This window comes from Equus asinus, chromosome 28 (assembly GCF_041296235.1).
Source record: "Equus asinus isolate D_3611 breed Donkey chromosome 28, EquAss-T2T_v2, whole genome shotgun sequence".
Taxonomy (NCBI): Eukaryota; Metazoa; Chordata; class Mammalia; order Perissodactyla; family Equidae; genus Equus; species Equus asinus.
In genome coordinates, this window is record NC_091817.1 from 41,074,830 (window position 1) to 41,093,008 (window position 18,179).

The 18,179-nt window shown below is 45.2% G+C and overlaps 1 protein-coding gene across 2 annotated transcripts in view; it reads left to right on the top strand.

Moving 5' to 3' along the window:
- The window catches only part of VAT1L (vesicle amine transport 1 like), a 143,598-nt gene that overhangs the window by 75,338 nt on the left and 50,081 nt on the right, over positions 1–18,179 (top strand). Inside the window, exon 8 of one of the 2 annotated variants that reach the window (XM_070500543.1) lies at positions 3,320–3,499. The exons of the other annotated variant lie outside the window; for it this stretch is intronic. Within the exon in view, the coding sequence (XP_070356644.1) occupies positions 3,320–3,385 (66 nt within the window). The 3' untranslated portion in view covers positions 3,386–3,499. Of the gene's footprint in view, positions 1–3,319; positions 3,500–18,179 lie in introns of those variants that run through there. 2 annotated transcript variants of the gene reach the window in all.

Genomic DNA, 18,179 nt, shown 5'->3' on the forward strand with positions numbered 1-18,179 from the left:
GCCTAATGGACTAGGTTAGCCAAAATCCAGTGGCTTCCCTAAGCACAGATATCCCCAAAAAAGCTTTGTGGGGTCACTGTGTCATCAAATATGACTGGTCCTGGATCCATGGACCAGGAGTGTGACTATACATGCTTCTCTGATACTGCAAGTATCATGAATGGTCTTAAAAATTCCAACCACCAAAAACTCTTGTTTCTTATGATAAAAGAAATACAAACTCATTATGGGAAACTCCTTAATTAACCAAAACACAAGGAGAAAATGAACTGTAATTCCACATTCCAGAGATGGGTAACGTTAACATTTTGGTTTGCTTCCTTCCAGTCTTTTTTCTATTACAGATCCCCACTATGATTCAATCTATTGCTAAATCAAATCAGATAATCATGTGTTCCTTCTGCTCTGTAGTTTCCAAGATGGTTAGCCTCTCATTCTACTTTTCTTGAAAATGTTTTTAATTGAATGATTCAACCATCCACATAGTATTCACTGTGGTATCTCAGTGCAAGAGAGTATGGCCAGACTACACGGTTACCGGGTTCTCAGTGGTCAGGGAGGAGAGAAAACCGGGGATAGTCAAGACCAATGATAAGAGATTAACTTGACCAAACATTAGATTAACTTGTCAAAGAAGGGGGATTATCCTTAAATTCTGTGCTCAAAATGGACCCAACAAATCTGGTAACATTTAAACAAAGGTTGAAATCCAAGAGGGATCCAGTTGGCCCAGTGGTTCCTTGTTCTAGTACTTGAAATCATTCCTTGGTTACAATGGTAATTGAATCACCAAATAGGTATTGAATAACTGCTATGTGCACAGTGCAGATGCTGGGGATGCAGAGGTGAACAGATGGCCAAGATCCCTGGGCTTCTTGGAGCTTACATTCAGAGGGCTGGGGAGGGGCAGAAGATACTGAAGTCAACAAAACTATGCAAGGTGTTCACCAATTGTAATAAGTTCTTGGAAAGAGTTAAATTAGGGTATAAGTTGGCAAGTAAGTGGAGAGGGGAGGCAGTTTGCACAGAGCAGTGTTTTTCAACCTCTTTTTCATTATTACCCTCCCAAGGAGTCTTTCTAGACTTTTGTTCCTATGAAAATTTCCCACCCCATGAAATTTAGTACCATAGGTTTATCATCTATCTATCTGTATTTGTTTTTCTACCTACCTATCATCTATTTATCTATCTTTTTGTGTCTTGTATGTAGATTTGTGCTTTGTACATTAAAAGAGTAATATTGGGGCCGACCTGGTGGTGCAGGGGTTAAGTGTGCATGTTCTGCTTCGGCGGCCCGGGGTTCACCAATTCGGATCCCAGGTGCGGACATGGCACCACCGGGCAAGCCATTGCTGTGGTAGGCATCCCACATATAAAGCAGAGGAAGATGGGCATGGATGTTAGCTCAGGGCTAGCCTTCCTCAGGAAAAAGAGGAGGATTGATGGCAGATGTTAGCTCAGGGCTAATCTTCCTCAAAAAAAAAAAGAGTAATATTTTTTCATCCTCCACAACCAATTTTTACCCCTTCAGGGCTGGTCTTGCCCCCATTGAGAACACATGCTGGAGAGTGACTTTGGAGAAGGAAGGTTAGGTGTCATTTGAGCTGGGACATGAAAGGCAAAAAATGGGAAGAAGAGCATGCAAGGTAGAGAGACCCTCAAAAGCAGAGGGGTGAGGAAAGACTGACCTTGGTGGCTTTGAATATATGGCCAGTTCCCTTGTATTGTTGTGAGTGAAGGAGGGGTTGGTGAAAAGAGAGCCGAATAGGTCAGCAGAGGCCAGATGGAAATCTGAAGTTGAGCACTGCTGCCTTCAAAGAAGCCATATTGGTTAGCACAGTCACGGGAAAACAAAAGACTTACAGGTCCCCACACAGCAGGCTAGTCATCCATGGAGCAGAAACAGCCGGCTGCTGCCTGTTTGCCAACAAAAGCATCCACAGCCAGTCATCAGTAACACCCACCAACTTTCTGATGGTTCTTTTCTACAATATTTACAGACATCTCTTTAGAGCTGCAGTTGGGCCAAACTCGGCTATTTATCAAGCCCACACAGCTCTTCTGGGCTCGAAGAGAGCAGAGCATGCTTATGACTTGCAAACCTCAGAAGGAAGGCTAAAATGATTTCTTCCCCTCCCCTTTGGTAAATGATTTCACAAAATTGCTTTTCAGGCCAGCTCTATGACTTCATCTATGGAATATAAAGTCCATAGGGATTAAAGGAACATTTTCTTGGACTCCCTGAGCCTTCAAACTAGAAGGTTTAATAATATCAGAGGCAATTAGGGTTTCTTTTTAGCCATCTGTCTTTGACTTTATTGTAAAGTTAATACCTAAAGCATAGTGGATATGCTGCAGGCTCAGGTTGCCTCCAGAGATTAAATGCGCAGCCGTACATTAAGTGAGAAAGGAGTTAATCTCTCCAAACAGTTCAGAGGTGGGAAAGGGACAGAAACTTGCGTGTGTCAACCAAGCAGCAGTGACGTTAGTGAGCAACTGCTATATGCTGGTACTATTTTAGGATGTCAAGTCTACAGAAGGGATGGATCATGTGTTCCCTAACCCTTGAGTTTACGATTTAGTTCCTGGGACAACACTAAGACCTATGAAACAACTCAAGAATAACTCAGTGTTCAATCATGGGGTATTGGTTTCAGGTGCAACTGGATTTGAAAACAAGAGTGATATTAAGCAAGGGTGAATGTTCAGAGATGGTTCAAGAATGAGGTGGGGCTTGGTTGAGAATGGAAGGATATAAATTCTTTGAATGATGTCAGAGTTGAAAAACAAGGTGTTATAAGCAGGAGAGACAGTGTGAACAAAATTGCAGGAGTAGGAGTGAGTATGGCATAGATGGGGTACAGAGGTCTGGGCTACACAAAGCAGACATTGCTGGCTGAGAAGGAGAGGAAATAAGGTTGGTTTGGTCAATGGAGTCAAATCTTGGAGGCCTTTGCTGCCAGGCAGAGTTTGAGTTGACATGCTGGCTGAGGGGATTGCTTTCAAGAGTGTGGCCTAAGGAACATGGCACCATTTGAACTTCCCAATTCCCGGAAGCCCATCCTGGTCCCAAGTATGACACTGGAAAGATACACACCAGGATTAGGTAGCTGTGTCCTCTGATTAAAAAAACCTTTCCCCATCTGCCATTTAATAGTACATATGAGCTGAATTGTGTCCCCCCTCAAAGTCATATGTTGAAGCTCTAAGCCCCCAGTACCAGAATATGATTATATTTGGAGATAGGGCCTTTAAAGAGGTAACTAAGTTACAGTGAGGCTTTGGGTAGACCCTAATCCGCTCTGACTGGTGTTTTTAGAAGAAGAGGAGATTCGGACACGCAGAGAGACAGCAGGGAGGTACGCATAGAGGAAAGACCGTGTGAGGACACTGGGAAGATGGGCATCTGCAAGCCCAGGAGAGACCCACCCTGCCGACACCTTGATCTCAGACTTCTGGCCTCCAGAACTAGGAGAAAATAAATTTCTGTTGTTTAAGCTGCCCAGTCTGTGGTGTTTTGTTATGGCTGCCCTAGCAGACTGGTACAGGGCTGCACAGAGATCTTGGCAATTTAAAAATCTTCTGTTAAAGGCGTTGTCTGTAGTATTTTACATCATTTACATAAAAGTCTATGACTGCACTCACCAATACGGTACCACTAGCCACATGTGGCTATTTAAAGTAAATTAATTGTCAAGTTAAAAATTCAGTTCTTTAGTTGTACTGGTCACATTTCAAGTGGTCGATAGCCACATGTGACTACTGGCTACCATATTGAACTGTGCAGAGATAGAACATTCTCATCATTGCAGAAATTCTGTTGGAGCTCGTCTATGAAATGATATCATCCTTCTGTTTGAAGGTAGAAAAAATTTACCTCCCCAGCAATCTGGCATGATTACCTTTTAGTATATTATGTTAATTATGCTCGTCCCTGTATATGTCTCTTTGCCTTGGCTGTAGTGAAATTCACTGGCCAAATGCAGTCACTTATTTAAGTGCCCCTAATCCCTCAATATGTGTCCCCCACATTTTAAAATTTTATTTATTTTATTTATTTGCTGAGGAAGATTCACCCTGAGCCAACATGCATGCCAATCTTCCTCTATTTTTTAGTATGTGGGCTGCCAGCACAGCATGGCCACGGACAGCAGGTCTGTGCCCGGGAACCTAACCAGGGCTGCCAAAGCGGATCATGCCAAACTTAACCACAAGGCCACCACGGCTGGCCCTGTGCCCTACGTTTTTATCTTCTTGTTAATAGTTGTGGTTTAATTATACGTGTGTCTTTCATTCTATGCCACCACAAAACCTACACAGAGGGTCCAACCCGGTGGTTCAGCAGTTAAGTGCACACGTTCCGCTTCAGCGGTTCACTGGTTCGGATCCCAGGTGCGGACATGGCACCACTTGTCAGGCCATGCTGAGGTAGGCGTCCCACATATAAAGTAGAGGAGGATGGGCACAGAAGAGGAGGAAGACTAGCTCAGGGCCAGTCTTCCTCAGCAAAAAGAGGATGATTGGCAGCAGATGTTAGCTCAGGGCTAATTTTCCTCAAAAAAAAAAAAAAAAAACCTACACAGAGATAGGTCTGTCTAAAAGAATAAGTGAAGGAAAAATAATGTGATGCTGAACTTGTCCCAGAGCAAGAGGGTGACTTGAAAAAAGGAAGATTAACGTTGAACACCAGCAACAGGGACGGTGAAATGACCCAAGAGACAAGGCTGGGTCGGGGTGTGATGGTCAGTTTTAAAGAAGCCACAGGCTTCAACCCCAACACAGACTGGGAAATTAAGAGAGGATGAAGCCAGGCATCTGAAACAGATGCCTAAACCCAAACTAAGAGACAAAGACTCAAGGAGAAACCGTGGAAAGTCTCACTTAATTATGGCAGATCGCAACTGGCTGGCACAGACCTTTAAAGATTTAGAAGCTCCATCTGAGGCACAGTTGGGGTGGGGAAACTATTTTAAAAGCATCACCCGAAAGCAGTCAATATGTGTTCTATCCATGTGCACATTGGTTTGGAGGATGGACTGGGAGCAACTAGTTTGGCCAGGAAGCCATTACAGATTTTGAAGCATGGATAGGTACTCCCCAGCAAAAGTGGGGGCAGTGGAATGGGAGAGAATGAGTGAACCTGAGTCATTGTAAAGGATGGAAATCAGAAATAAAGGACAAAGGAGAAGCAAGAGTCAGAGACGACCAATGGTTTTTTAACCTGAGACCAGGAGTTGGGGTGCCGGCGATACCATTGTGGTTAGCAGTGATGGACACTGCTGTGCGAAAATTGATGAGCTCACATGTGCATTTGGTTTAAGGTGATGGTAGAACTTGCAGGTGGAGATGTCCACAGGCAGTTCAAACCCACAATTACATGGAGGTGAGAGAAGAGGGTTGGGGAATTACTACCAGAACCATGTCTAGAGAATTTACTAGGTGCCAGGCATTGTTCTAAGTGTTTTGCATGTGTTAACTCATTTAAACTCTCCAACAACCCCAACAACTATTGTCCCATCCAACAGGTCACAAAAATGAGGCTCTGGGGAAGTTATACTTGCCCAAAGTCCCTGCTTGTAATTGAATTTAGTGGAAATTTGAACCCCAGGTAAGTCTGATGCATAGAAGTTATTGAAAAAATGGCAATGAATAAACTCACTGAACAAAAGAATGAGTAAAATCATTGTATTAGCAAACACTTAGCATAGCCTGCCTCTATGTGCCAAGGACTTTCCCAAGCATTTTCCATGAATTAACTCATTTAATCCCCACAGTAACTGAGTGGTGGGTACTGTTACTATCACTGTGATACAGATAAGGAAATGGACTTATAGAGAGAAGAAGTAAGCTACCCAAGGTCACACAGCTGGGACTTGGCAAAGCTGACATTCAGACCAAGACAGTCTGGCTCTCGAGTCCATTCCATGGGCATTAACTTCTTTACTCACAAGGAAGAAGGCAAGACCAGAATCCTTGCATCTCCCACCCTCCACAGCGGGCGAAAAACGAGGCGTCCTCAGACAGGCAGTGGGAAAGGGACACTATGACCATCTGACAGGCCATTAGTGTCACTGCTGCTGACAAGTCAGGAAGTATGTAGAGGAAAAGCCTTTGGCTTTGGCCGGGGGTGGGGGGGGGTGGTCATTGTTGACCTTTTAGAAAGCTCTTTCAGTAGAATGATGAGGGCAGAAGTCTGAATGCAGAGGGTCAGGAAGGGAATGCGTGGGTGGGAGAGGCTGACAGCCAGTATAAGCCTCCCATTTGGTGCTGAGCAGAACAAAGGCCTGGAAAATAGCCAGGAGGAGCAGGGTCCACGGAAGGACTGTTTAGAGGTGAATTTGTGGTTGCCTGGGGCGGCGGGCTTGGGGAGAAATGCCAAGGGACTGCCAATGGGTGCAGTGTCTCTGTTTGGAGGGATAAAAATGTTCTAAAATTAATGGTGGTGACGGTTGCACAGCTCTGTGAATATACTGAAAACCAATGCATTGTACACTTTAAATGAGTGAATTGGGTGGTATGTAATTTATATCTCAATAAAGCTGTTATATTGAGAGAGAGAGAGAGAAAGAGAGAGAGATAGGCTCTCTAAAGTTGGGATAAGGGGACTTAGGAGATGGGAGGAGATACAGTTTGGGAAGTCAGATCCCTGTCTTTATAATATCCTAGCTGGGAGATCTTGTAAAACCATCCATTCAGCCTGGTCCATTCTCTCAGTTTTCAGATGAGGAAACTGAGGCTCCAGAAGCGACTGCTATGTTTGCTTCATGTTCCTTACCTTCATTTTTTCTTTGCTGCGTGTCCTCCTTTCTCTTAAGTGGAATCCCAGACTTTTCAGTTCAACATAATCACTGCCCCCTCCTCCCCCCGCCCCTAACACATTCCCAATTTCCCTGCACATCTTCCCAGCATGCCCAGGCCATGCGTGTTTTCTGCAGCTCAAAATATCAGCACCATCATTCCCCCAAGCCCTGCCAAGGACCTGCCCTCAACCTCGCTCTGATGCATCCAACAGATCAAACAAGTTGAGCCACGGCTCTTGCTCAGCTTCTTCATGTGTGGTGAATAATGGCCCCCTCAGGATGTCCACATCCCTGAAATCTTTGAATGTGTTACCATATGTGGCAAAAGCGACCTTGCGTGTGTGATTAAGCTAAAGACTCTGAGATGAGGAGATTACCCTGGATTATTTGGGTGGGCCTGATGCAGTCACAAGAGTCCTTATGAGAGGGAGGCCGGAGAACAGAGTCAGAGAACGTGATGTGACAAAGGAAGCAGAGGGAGAAAAGGGTGTGATGCGGGGCCACAAGCCAAGGAAGGCAGGTGGCCTCTAGAAGTTGGCAAGGCGGAAACAGGTTCTCCTCTAGAGCCTTCAGAAGGAGCCAGTCCTGCTGACCCCTTGATTTTTAATGCAGAGACCCATTTCAGGCTTCTGACCTGCAGAACTGTAAGAGAATAAATTTGTATTGTGTTAAGCTGCAAAGTTTGTGGTTATTTGTCATAGCAACAATTGGAAATTAACTCATCATCCATTCAACAAATACAGAGCCTGGGTTTTAAAAACACACTTGCAAGTGAGAAGCCCTGGGTCTGCACTCAAGGAGCAGCCAGGGTGGCAGAAGTGAACAGCCAAACCGTTACCTAAGTGGGAAGTGACCTGAAGGAAGAGAGCTGGATGGGGGTGTGACCTATGCATGCGCCACAGCCTGGGCAAACGCCTGCAAGCTGGAGAGATGGAAGTTGGCACATCCAAGCCCAGAAAAAAGGTGCATCCAGCTGAGCACAGAGTGAGAGGAGGGGACAGGAAAACCGGTGAGCTGGAAACTCCCACCAATTACGCATCACTCCAGCCTCACTGGACCATCGTGGTTCTTCAAAAACCTGAGTGTCTGTTGCCTCCTTGCCTTATTCATTCTGTTATCTCTGTCTGCATGCCTGTCTCTCATCCTTGTCCTCCTGAAGAATACATGCTCACCTTCAAGCCTCGTGAATCATGTTGGCTCCTCTGCAAAAACATTCCTAACATCCTCAAATCCTGCCATGACCCCAAACCCAGATTAAGAAATCCTGCTTTCAGGTCCCATAGATTTGCCTCCATCATTGCCATGTTCATGGACAGTTACCTGTGAAAATGGAGAAAATAATGGTACCTTCCATCAGTTCCTAATTAGAGGAATTAAATGACCTAATGTACAAAAGGTGCTTGACCTAATGCTTGACAGATAGTAAGTGTTCGCTGGCTGTTATTCTTACAGCACATTGCAGATGTTGAGATCTTTGAGGCCAGGGACTCTTAGGCAAGATGCCACGCAAGGACTACACAGGATGTGCCAGGCAGAAGATTTCCGGGGCCTCAGGGAAGGTGTTTCCATTAGCCTGGGACAGCATCTGCCATCCAGGCCCTAATCAGACAATTTCATCTCCACCAGCGACCACAGCCTGCTGCAGGATTGAGTTATTCACAGCTCAGTGCTCCTTGTTAGAAGTCTGGGAGCTCAGCTCTTAATACGTTTCTGTTATGAAGAAAATGATCGCTCTCGCCTTCACGCCTGTCGTTTGGCTGGAAATACATCACAAAACTGGATTTCCTTGAGAGCCAGGGGCAGAGGCAATGCAGGCTGCTTTTGGCTGCATTTGGCTTCATTTTTAAAAGACCCAGATGAGATGAGATTCTGCTGCTTGCAAAGGCTGGAAACGTCTGTTTGCCTTCCAAGTGGATGGAGGAATTACTTTAGATGCCTTGTTTGCAAGGTGGCACCAGAAGGACCATTTTCAAATATTTTCCTAGGTATATGTACTGATATATTAATTACAGATTCTGACCTATTCACTAGACCAGATAAGATGGATAACCGTGTTGTAGACCGAGATCATTTGAATACTAGAACATACATTTAAATCAGAGGATGCGTGAGTAAAGGTCATATCCTGGCGAGTAAACATTCCACCCTCTGGAGTCCATCCTCCTCCTTGAGCATCACTTTCCTCCACTGAAAATGGGGCTAGTACCACATTCCCTGTTATTGCAAAGGATTTTATGGTTATTGTGCAATCGATTGAGTCCGTATGTGTTGAACCCTTGTAAACTGTACACGACTTGCCAGTGTGAGGCATATTGTAATGTGCAGGAGCAGCTCCAGTCAGACGGGACATGCCTTTGAACGGGAGACTGGCTCTTTGGGTTTCTTAACCCTCCCACTTCTTGGCTGTTTGACCTCTAATGCTTCATTTCTCTGAGCTTCCTTTTCCTCACCTATAAAACACGAACCGACCCTCTTTCCCAGAGCGGTTGTGTATTCCTTTCCTAGGGCTCCTGTAACAGCACAAACTCAAGGGCTTCAAACAACAGAAATTTATAGTCTCATCGTTCTGGAGGCCAGAAGTCCAGAATCAAGGTATCAGCAGGATTAGTTCCTTCTGAGGGTTGTGAGGGAGAATCTATTCCAGCCTCTCCCCTCGCTTCTGGCGGTTTGCTGGCAATCTCAAGTGTTCCTTGGCGTGTAGAAGCAGCACCCCAGTCTCTGCCTTCATCTTCACATGGGGTTCGCTCTGTGCGAGGGTCTGTCTCCAAATTTCCCCTTCCTGTAAGGACACCATCATATTGGATTAGGGCCCATCCTACTCCAGTATGACTTCTTCTTAACTAATTACATCTGCAATGAGCCTCTTTCTAAATAAAGTCACATTCAGAGATTCTAGAGATTAGGTTTTCAGCATATGAATTTATGGGGGACGGGGGGGACACAATTCAATCCATAACAAATGGTGAGTCAGATAAGATCAAAATGGGCAAATATTTGATGAACTCTAAAGGGCTGAAGAGACAAGGTGTAGCATTAGGGTTAAAGGGGCAGGCTCCAAAATGGGTTCGGGTCCTCCTTCTTCCAGTGGTAGCTGGGAGTCCCTGGGAAAGATACTTCACATCTTCTGGGCCTTGATTTCTTCATCTGTGAGATGGGCATGATAGCAGGGCCTACTCTCTGGGGTTGTTGCGACAATGTCCTGAGACAAGATGGGAAAGCTCTTGGGGCACACCCTGGCACACGTGAAAGTCAGCCTCTGTGTCACCTCGGAAGGGGCGGTGGGGGTGGGGGCCTGTCTTTCTGTCTCTTGCAGTTGAATCTCCAGGGCTGGTTTCCTTCTCGATTTGCCATGGCTGTGATGCGAACAGGCCTGCTGGCGTGCTTGCCTTGTGCTTTTCTTCGTTTCTAAAGGCATCTGTGGGAGCTGCTTCATGGAACAGAAGTTCTGAGCAGCACAAATGATAAACACATGCTGCTGTTTGGATCTTCCGATCCTCCAACCATCTAGTCTCTGATGACTAAACTGTCAGCTTGTTGTGGGAGGTGCTGCCAGCAGAGTACCATGCTCTGGGAGTCATTTAATAAACCTGAAGTGAGCAGCTGCGTGTGGAGCCCTGGACAAGTGACAGAGTGACAATGGTGGCTAACGTTTGATGTTTACACTGAGCCAGGCACATGCATTGGCTCATCTAGACTCACAGAAGTCCTGTAAGGAACTATTGTTTCCCCATTTTACAGATGAAGAGACTGAGGGTCAGAGAGAGGGATAAGAGGCCTGGACAAGCTCACACAGCCCAGAAGTGGTGGAGCCAAAACTCGACTCTCGGGTCGGCTCTCTCCTGAAACCGTGCTCGTAACCAAGGACCACCCGCTCTAGGAGTGAGGATGACTTTGTTCCAGGCCCTTCACCCTGCTTGTCCCATCCCCCGACTTGGAGGCATCCTGGTCCAGAGAAAGAAGACTGGTTTTCAAGACCCTGGTTCATCTGTCCCTGACTTTTATGATTGCAAGCAGGTGATTTTGAGTAGCAAGCCTTAGTTGTCTGCATCTGTAACATGGGGCTGATAACCCCTGCTCTTCCTGCCTGTATTAAAGTCTGTTGTGAGCCATGTGGGCATGCTGTATAGAAATGCCTCAGAATGGGTGCTTAATTCAGCTTTAGTTAATTCCTTCCTTTCCACTTCTCTTCCCAAACATGGGGTTTTCATACTTTTCATAGCTTCCTTAGCACGTTCACATGCATTATCAGCGAGTTCGCTCAACAAACGCTAATTGGGTGAGGATGGGGATGTGGTGATTAAGCTGGCAGTCACGTGATGCTCACCTCCGCCCTCTGGGGTTGGTGTAGTTAGGCCCATGTTTCAGGTGAGAAGACTGAGGCAAGGGAAGCTGATGCCTCCTCCAAGACACAGACTCTAAGTGGCAGCACAAATTCCCATGACTCCAAGGTTGCTACTTGCGCCTTGCCACTTCCTACTCCACCTTGCCCCAGTGGCTACAAATTATGTACTGGTTGGGTTCTAATTTCACTGCACTTTTATTGGTCTGTGATTGGACTTGCTCCAAATGATCACCTTTACCATCCAGGCCACTGTGCAAGGCTGTGCAGGAAAGCGTAGAGGTGACAATTCAAAGAGGCTGCACCCCACCATCCGCCTTCTATCTGCACAGCATTTTACTTCCTTTGTAGGAATCGAGCCCCACGGTAAACCCACAGAGATAGGCAGGACAGAAGGTGCTGTGCCCATTATACAGATTTTTAAAAAGAAAGACCGAGCAAGGTAATTTGTACAAGGGCGTAGAACTGGGAATCCCAGCCAGGTTTCTTATTCTGGAGCTCATATGTGTTTGTGAGTATGTGTGTGCATTTGTGTGTATATGTGTTTGAGTACGTGTTTCTATGTATATGTATATTTTTGAGTATGTGTGTGTGTTTGTGTGTGTATGTGTTTGAGTACGTGTTTGTTTATATGTATATGCATATTTGTGAGTATTGTGTGTTTGTGTGTATATATGTGTTCGTGTGTGTATGCTTTGCTTATGTGTTTGTTTTGCCTTTTCCCCCAGAAATTAATTCTTTCTTGCAATTAAAAGAATGATATAGGGGCCGGCCCAGTGGCCTGGTGGTTCAGTTTGGCATGCTGTGCTTCGGCAGCCCAGGCTGGTTCCCAGGCACGGACCTACACTATTCATTGTTGGCCATGCAGTGGCAGCAACCCACATACAAATTAGAGGAAGATTGGCAGCAGATGTTAGCTCAGGGCAAATCTTCCTCAGCAAAAAAGGAAAAAGAATTTGAGGCAGAATCAAGAAGTAAAGAGCAACAGCTAAGAGGAGATGCCTGAAGTCTTTCTCACTGTCTTTTTTTTTTTTTTTTGCCAAGATTCTAACATTAATTTTCACATTTAAGAATTTGAGGGAGCCGACCCCATGGCCGAGTGGTTAGGTTTGCACACTCTGCTTTGGCAACCCAGGGTTTCACTGGTTTGCATCCTTGGCACAGACCTAGCACTACTCATCAAGCCATGCTGAGGCAGCGTCCCACATAGCAGGACTAGAAGGACCTACAACTAGAATATACAACTGTATACTGGGGGTGCTTTGGGGAGAAGAAGAAGAAAAAAAGAAAGAAGATTGGCAACAGATGTTAGCTCAGGTGCCAATCTTTAAAAAAGAAAGAATTTGACAGCAGGTTTTTTCAGACCTTCCTTGGAGGAAGATTCTGAGAGCAAATATGAAGCAGGCCCTCCTACCCCTGCTGAGATCATTTTTCTGTTCAGATCAGTTTTTATATTGTCTTCCTGCTTCTGGTTTCCACCTGGCGGCCATTTTTCAGTGGCCTCTGTTGTCCTGTTATTCACAGGTTGGCTTTCTTTGTTCTATTTTCTAGGTTGGCAGGTCTCTCTGCATCGTTCTTCTCTGTTTATATCATTAGATGCAATTTAGGTTTGTTGTGTTACAGGATCTTCCCTCAATTCCTTGCAAGTCTGACTCACTCTCTGTAACTTTCATCACCTATGTTTGTGCTTCCTCTAAAGTGTTTACAAGCTTATCTCGGACCTGCAGGATTGAGAAATATGCCTTTAAAAAAGTCGTTAAAGATAGTCAATAGCTGTAGCCACCGCTTCTCTCATTGACATTCCGAGCATTTTGTTGGACCTAGCAGGTCCGGGCTTATATTTACTAAGGTTTAATCTTTTACTTTTCCTTGCCTGTTGTTTGAGTTTCTTCTCACCATCACTTTTGTGATTTTAGGATGGCCTGGGCTCACATCGGGAATTCTCTTTGTCATCTTCCCCTCACAATGAGTGTTGAATGAATGGCTCTTCCCAGATGTGCTAAACTGTTCTTTAAAGTGCTTTCTTTATTCACTCTTCAAAAAGTTTATTGATACCTGATCTGTGCTAGGGGATGCTGTGAGATGAGGAAAACAACAACCCACTGTCTTAGTGTCCAGGGTCTGGAGGGGAAATGTGTGATATGTAAATCCATCAATTCCACTACAAAATCATTCCCTTGGGAACAAAGCATGAATGACTAGGTCTGGGGGGACCAGACAAGGCTTCAAAGAGGAGGTCACACTTGAGTTTATCCTCCATCACTCGGCCTCTTCCTACTTATCACTGTGGGTATCACAACAGGACAGTCATGTTATTGATGGACAGATGTCAACAGAATTGGTTAGAGGATGTCTTAGGCTGGGATCCCCTCAAAGCAGAGCCTGGGATGCAGGCTTATGTGGAAGAATTTATGTGAGAAGTGATCTCAGGGAGGGAAGGTGAGGGAGCGGGAGAGCATTCAGGAAATGAAAAAAGGATGTATTATCAAAGGCAGCTCCTGTGATAATAAGCGGTTTCCAGCTGTATAATTCCAAGACCCTGAGGTGCTCCCAGAGGAGCCACTCTTAGGAGAAGGGAGGCAGGGTGCACTGGCAAGACTGGATTGACAGGCAGAGGCAGCATGCAGGCATGGAAAGATTCAGAGTCCCAGTGATGTGGGTTCAAATCCTATCTCCTCCACCAACAAGATGTGTCATCTTGGACAACTGACGGAATCTCTTTGAGCCTTCATCTCCTTACCTGTCAAAGTCAGTTTGGTTGTGCGCAGGTTACATGACAAAATACAGAGAGAGTGCTCAATTCTTGGGGAGACTTAGGAAGTGCATCTCAGAACTGTCTTCTTGGGAAACCAAAGGAGGAAGCATTGTCATTGACTGTCGTTCCCCGTTAGTCAAGATGGCTCTACAGGTACCGACTTCCCGGTATGTCTGGGCTGTGCATGCATGTGAGTGGGCTCCCCCGTTCTCACATCAAGGATGCCTCAGGGTGAAGCACAGGTACAGGTAGGACCCGAGGCACTGTCAGGTTGCACTGGCACAAAGTTGGCCAACATCTTTGCAGTCCCAGCAGCAGTAGCTAGAATATGATGGGGACCCAGAAGATTGAAAGTGGCGTGCAAGAGGTGTCCAATACAGTGGATATAAGTTTCTCTAGTGGAATAAGATATAGAGGCCCATAAAGTGGTACATCTTGTGAGAGGCAGCACAGAAAGCTCCCAGATGGAGGTACACAGTGATATCCTGGTAATTGTTTTAACAACTGGCCCTGGAAAAGAAAGCCCTGATATGTAGCGTTTGCCAATATCCATAGTGTGAATACTCCCACCATGACCAATATCAAGTCACCAGTATGTCATCTCTGAATGCACAGCTGGGAAAAGACACACACAATCGGCTGTGGGAGCTGGCTCCCCTGAGGACACATTCCCTGCCTGGCCCCAAGTTCCACGGGATTAGCTGATGATATGATCGCTTGGAGGGTGGATCCCACCAGGCATAGAGCTCACTTTTGCTCGTCTCCTGTGTGGAGAAACCTGGCTTTGTGCCTGCTTGATGACCTGGTGCAATATAACTGGAAGAAACAATCTCAGAACATTCCAGAATGTTCCTGTGAGACTGTAAAATCAATATCCAGGCAGAAACCCCCGCCTCAGCAGCATCGGTCTTCAGGCCTACATAAGGTCCATTTCTGCATGATTCTTTAGGCCTCTGTTTAGCTCTCATTCCTTGAATACCCACCCCTCTAGCTCAAGTCCCTTTTGTGTGCTCCGCAGCACTCTGGACTGAGATATGTTGTCCCTCTCTGTCCATTTTCCCCACCAAACCTTGAGCTTCCTAAAGGCAAGGGCCGATGTTGTGTTTAGTTTTATATTCCCAGTATTTAATTTACTAACACAGTGCCTGAAATGTTAATTCTTCTCCTCCTCTCCCCATCAAGGAGGAGTCCTGAGTAGTGCCAAGTGCTGTGTTTGCCCCTGCATTTAGGTCTACGAAAAGCAGAAGCCCATGGCTGTGCTTCTCACCGTGGACCATGAGAGAGAGCACTCTCATCCTTGCTCAGTGCCTGTTTAGAGAGAATGGTCATAAAAGCATAGAGGAGCAATGAAAGATTGGAGTAACAGCTTCCATCAACAGTAGAAAAGCCATCAGAAGGCTCTCCGTGATTAACTGTTAAGTGAAAGGCCCAGATATAGGAGCTGTTGGAGTTCAGAGAAAGCCAAGAACGCTTAAGGAAGCTGCAGAAAGGTAGGTGGTCATCATCTGACAGTGATGACCTTTCAATGGCTTAAAACACTAAAAGGAAAGGAGAATTGACAGGGAAGCAAGGAGAAACAGAAGATGCATGCAAAGGATGATGATAATAATGATATGTAATCATTGTCCTCAACACACATTGAGCACTTGCTACATACTGGCCATAGTCCTAAGTACTATATGTGCACCATATTTCACTTAATCCTCACAGTAACCATAGGAAGTAGATGGGATTATTTATTCCTGTTTCACAAGAAGGAAAACGAGGCACAGAGTGTTACCGAAAATTCAGTCTGTGAACTCGGTGCCAATCCAAATAATGACAGCAGAGTTTTGGGTGAAAAGGAAAAAAAGCAGTTTTATTATTTTCTTTGCCAGGCAAAGGGAGTACCAGCCAGCTAATGCCTTAGGAACTGCTGGCTCCCTGTTAAGAAGTGGGTAAAGGGTTTTAAGGATTTTCTGCTTGTAGGGAGGGGAGCCTGTAACCTGGCTGGTCAGCGTTTTCCCATCAGCCTGCATTTGGCCTTGTGAGGCTATTTGTAGGGAGGAGGACGGTGAGATAAGAGAATCTGCAGGTGAGTGTCCTTGGTTGTCACCATCTGTGGTGGGTGGTAGATTCTGGTGCCAAGAAACCCAGGAGTTGGAGCCTGGGAAGCTTCAGTTTCTTGATATTCTCTGAACATCAGTGTTCCTGTAATAAACTTCAAGGACCTGTGATTAGCCAAAACTTTAGTGTGAGCCCAGCGTGAGGCCACCTGTGCTTTAACAATTTGTAACTTCTATTTGGTTGTAAAGCTCAGGGAGTCAAAGGTTAAAGAAACAGATATTTACTTGTGAGTGTAACTAAAGAAACAGGGAAAGGGGATGAGAGCTTTTGGTTTTAACCCCATACATGCTGGGTTTAATGTAGGGGAACCGATTCAGGGCCGGTATTAATTAGAAGCCTGTAACAAGAGGGGTGAAGTAACTTGCCCAAGGTCACACCGTAAGACATAAAAGATAAGACAATCACTTATTTTTAAAGAGGTTTTTTAAAATTCATTTAATTTTTAATTAATTTTTAAAAATTTGATGACAGTTTTTTCTCCATCAATTATGCATTTCTTTCCATCCTTACCTCCTTCTGCACTTCTTTTCTTGGTGCTCTGCAGTAAGGATTGGAAAGACTTCTTGAGCTACTAAGAGTAGGGCAGTCCACCTGGATTTTCACATGCAGTCCACTCACAGCCAGTCCAACTTTGTCAGGTAAGGAGATGGAGGCACAGAGAGATTCAGTCGCTTGTCCAAGGTCATACATCTACCAGGTGGAGGAACTGGGGTTGGAAACCACATGCCTGGGACTCAGAATCTTTCTATGTCTGCATACTGCCTCTGCCTGTCAACCCAGTCCTGCCAGCTCATCCTCCCCTCCCTCCTCCTGAGAGTGGCTCCTTTGGGAGCGCCTCAACATCACATGCTCTTGTAAGAATGCTATTGGAAACCACTTATCAAGAATATCTCAGCAGCCAAATAACTAGAGATGGCAGTCTTAGGAGATTCCTCTTCTGATCTCTTTTGGAAAACAAGAATGACCAATAAAGTAAAATTCAATTAGAGTTGGAATATTCTTTGCAAACATATGAATTCTTCCCATAAGGAAAATGAGGACCCTAAAACTCCTCTGGAGTCCCAGGAGCTCTGACTTGGGTCCCAGGACCTGAAGTGCAGGCATGAGTAACATTTCTGCTTGAAGGGCAGGGAAAATGAAAAGTTGGAAAACAGCAGCTGCTCTTTTCTCCTGAAGGAAAATTTCAGAGATTTCCAGATGAAGCTAAAAATGGGCTTCTCAGCGAGCACTTCCTGAATCCCAGTGGTTTTGGAAATTCAGCACGCGATATCATATCTTAGGAACACACTAGGCATTGTGAGATCGTAAAGACTTGGAGTAGTCTTGTGTTAAAGAAACCTCATTAATACTAGGTAAACTACCATTTCCCAAGGTTGTTAGTATATTACTATTATCATTATCATCGTCTTACATTATTTGAGCACATATTATATGCCAGGCATTGTGCTGACAGCTTTCCATGCAATTTCACTTTGAATCCTTATAACAAGTCTATAAGGTGCAAATACTATCCCCATTTTATAGATGATGAAGCAATGGCTTAGAGACATTAAATAACTTTCCTGGGGTCACATTGCTAATAATTGGCATCTGAACCCAAACAGTCTGACTCCAAAGCTTGTAACCATGACATGTGAACATTTACGATCATCCTACAAGATAATACAAGGGCCCCAGAACCTCTTTGTAGCAACCAGCTAGTTACTGCACCACCCAATAAGACCAATGTCCAAACCAGAATGCTGGTTTATGAATCGACAAAGAGAAACATAACTTCAACCTCAGACACACAATATCTCTGGTTAGCCTGGGGTCCCTGTTGAGGAGAAAATAGAGAATCCAAATGTAATCAGCCAAGGTCTTTGGTTATAATAAAGAAGGGACAAAGAGGTGACCAGCAGCTTCCATTACTTGATCATTTTCCCCACTATCAGCCCAGGGACCAGACCCTCCCATCCTCTGGCTTGGCGCCCTGAGCAGTTCAGCAACAACATTTGCTGAGAAAATGTCTCTGAGGGCTGCCTTATTTTCTCAAGCTCTTTGGTCAACTGCCCTTTGAAAGCTAAAGCCACTCGCTCACACAGCAAGTATTCAGAGAGCTTTTACTGCAGGCCAGAACCATGTTAGACACTCTGAATTACAAAACACATGCAGTGGTGTGCAGGAGCAGGCTCCTACG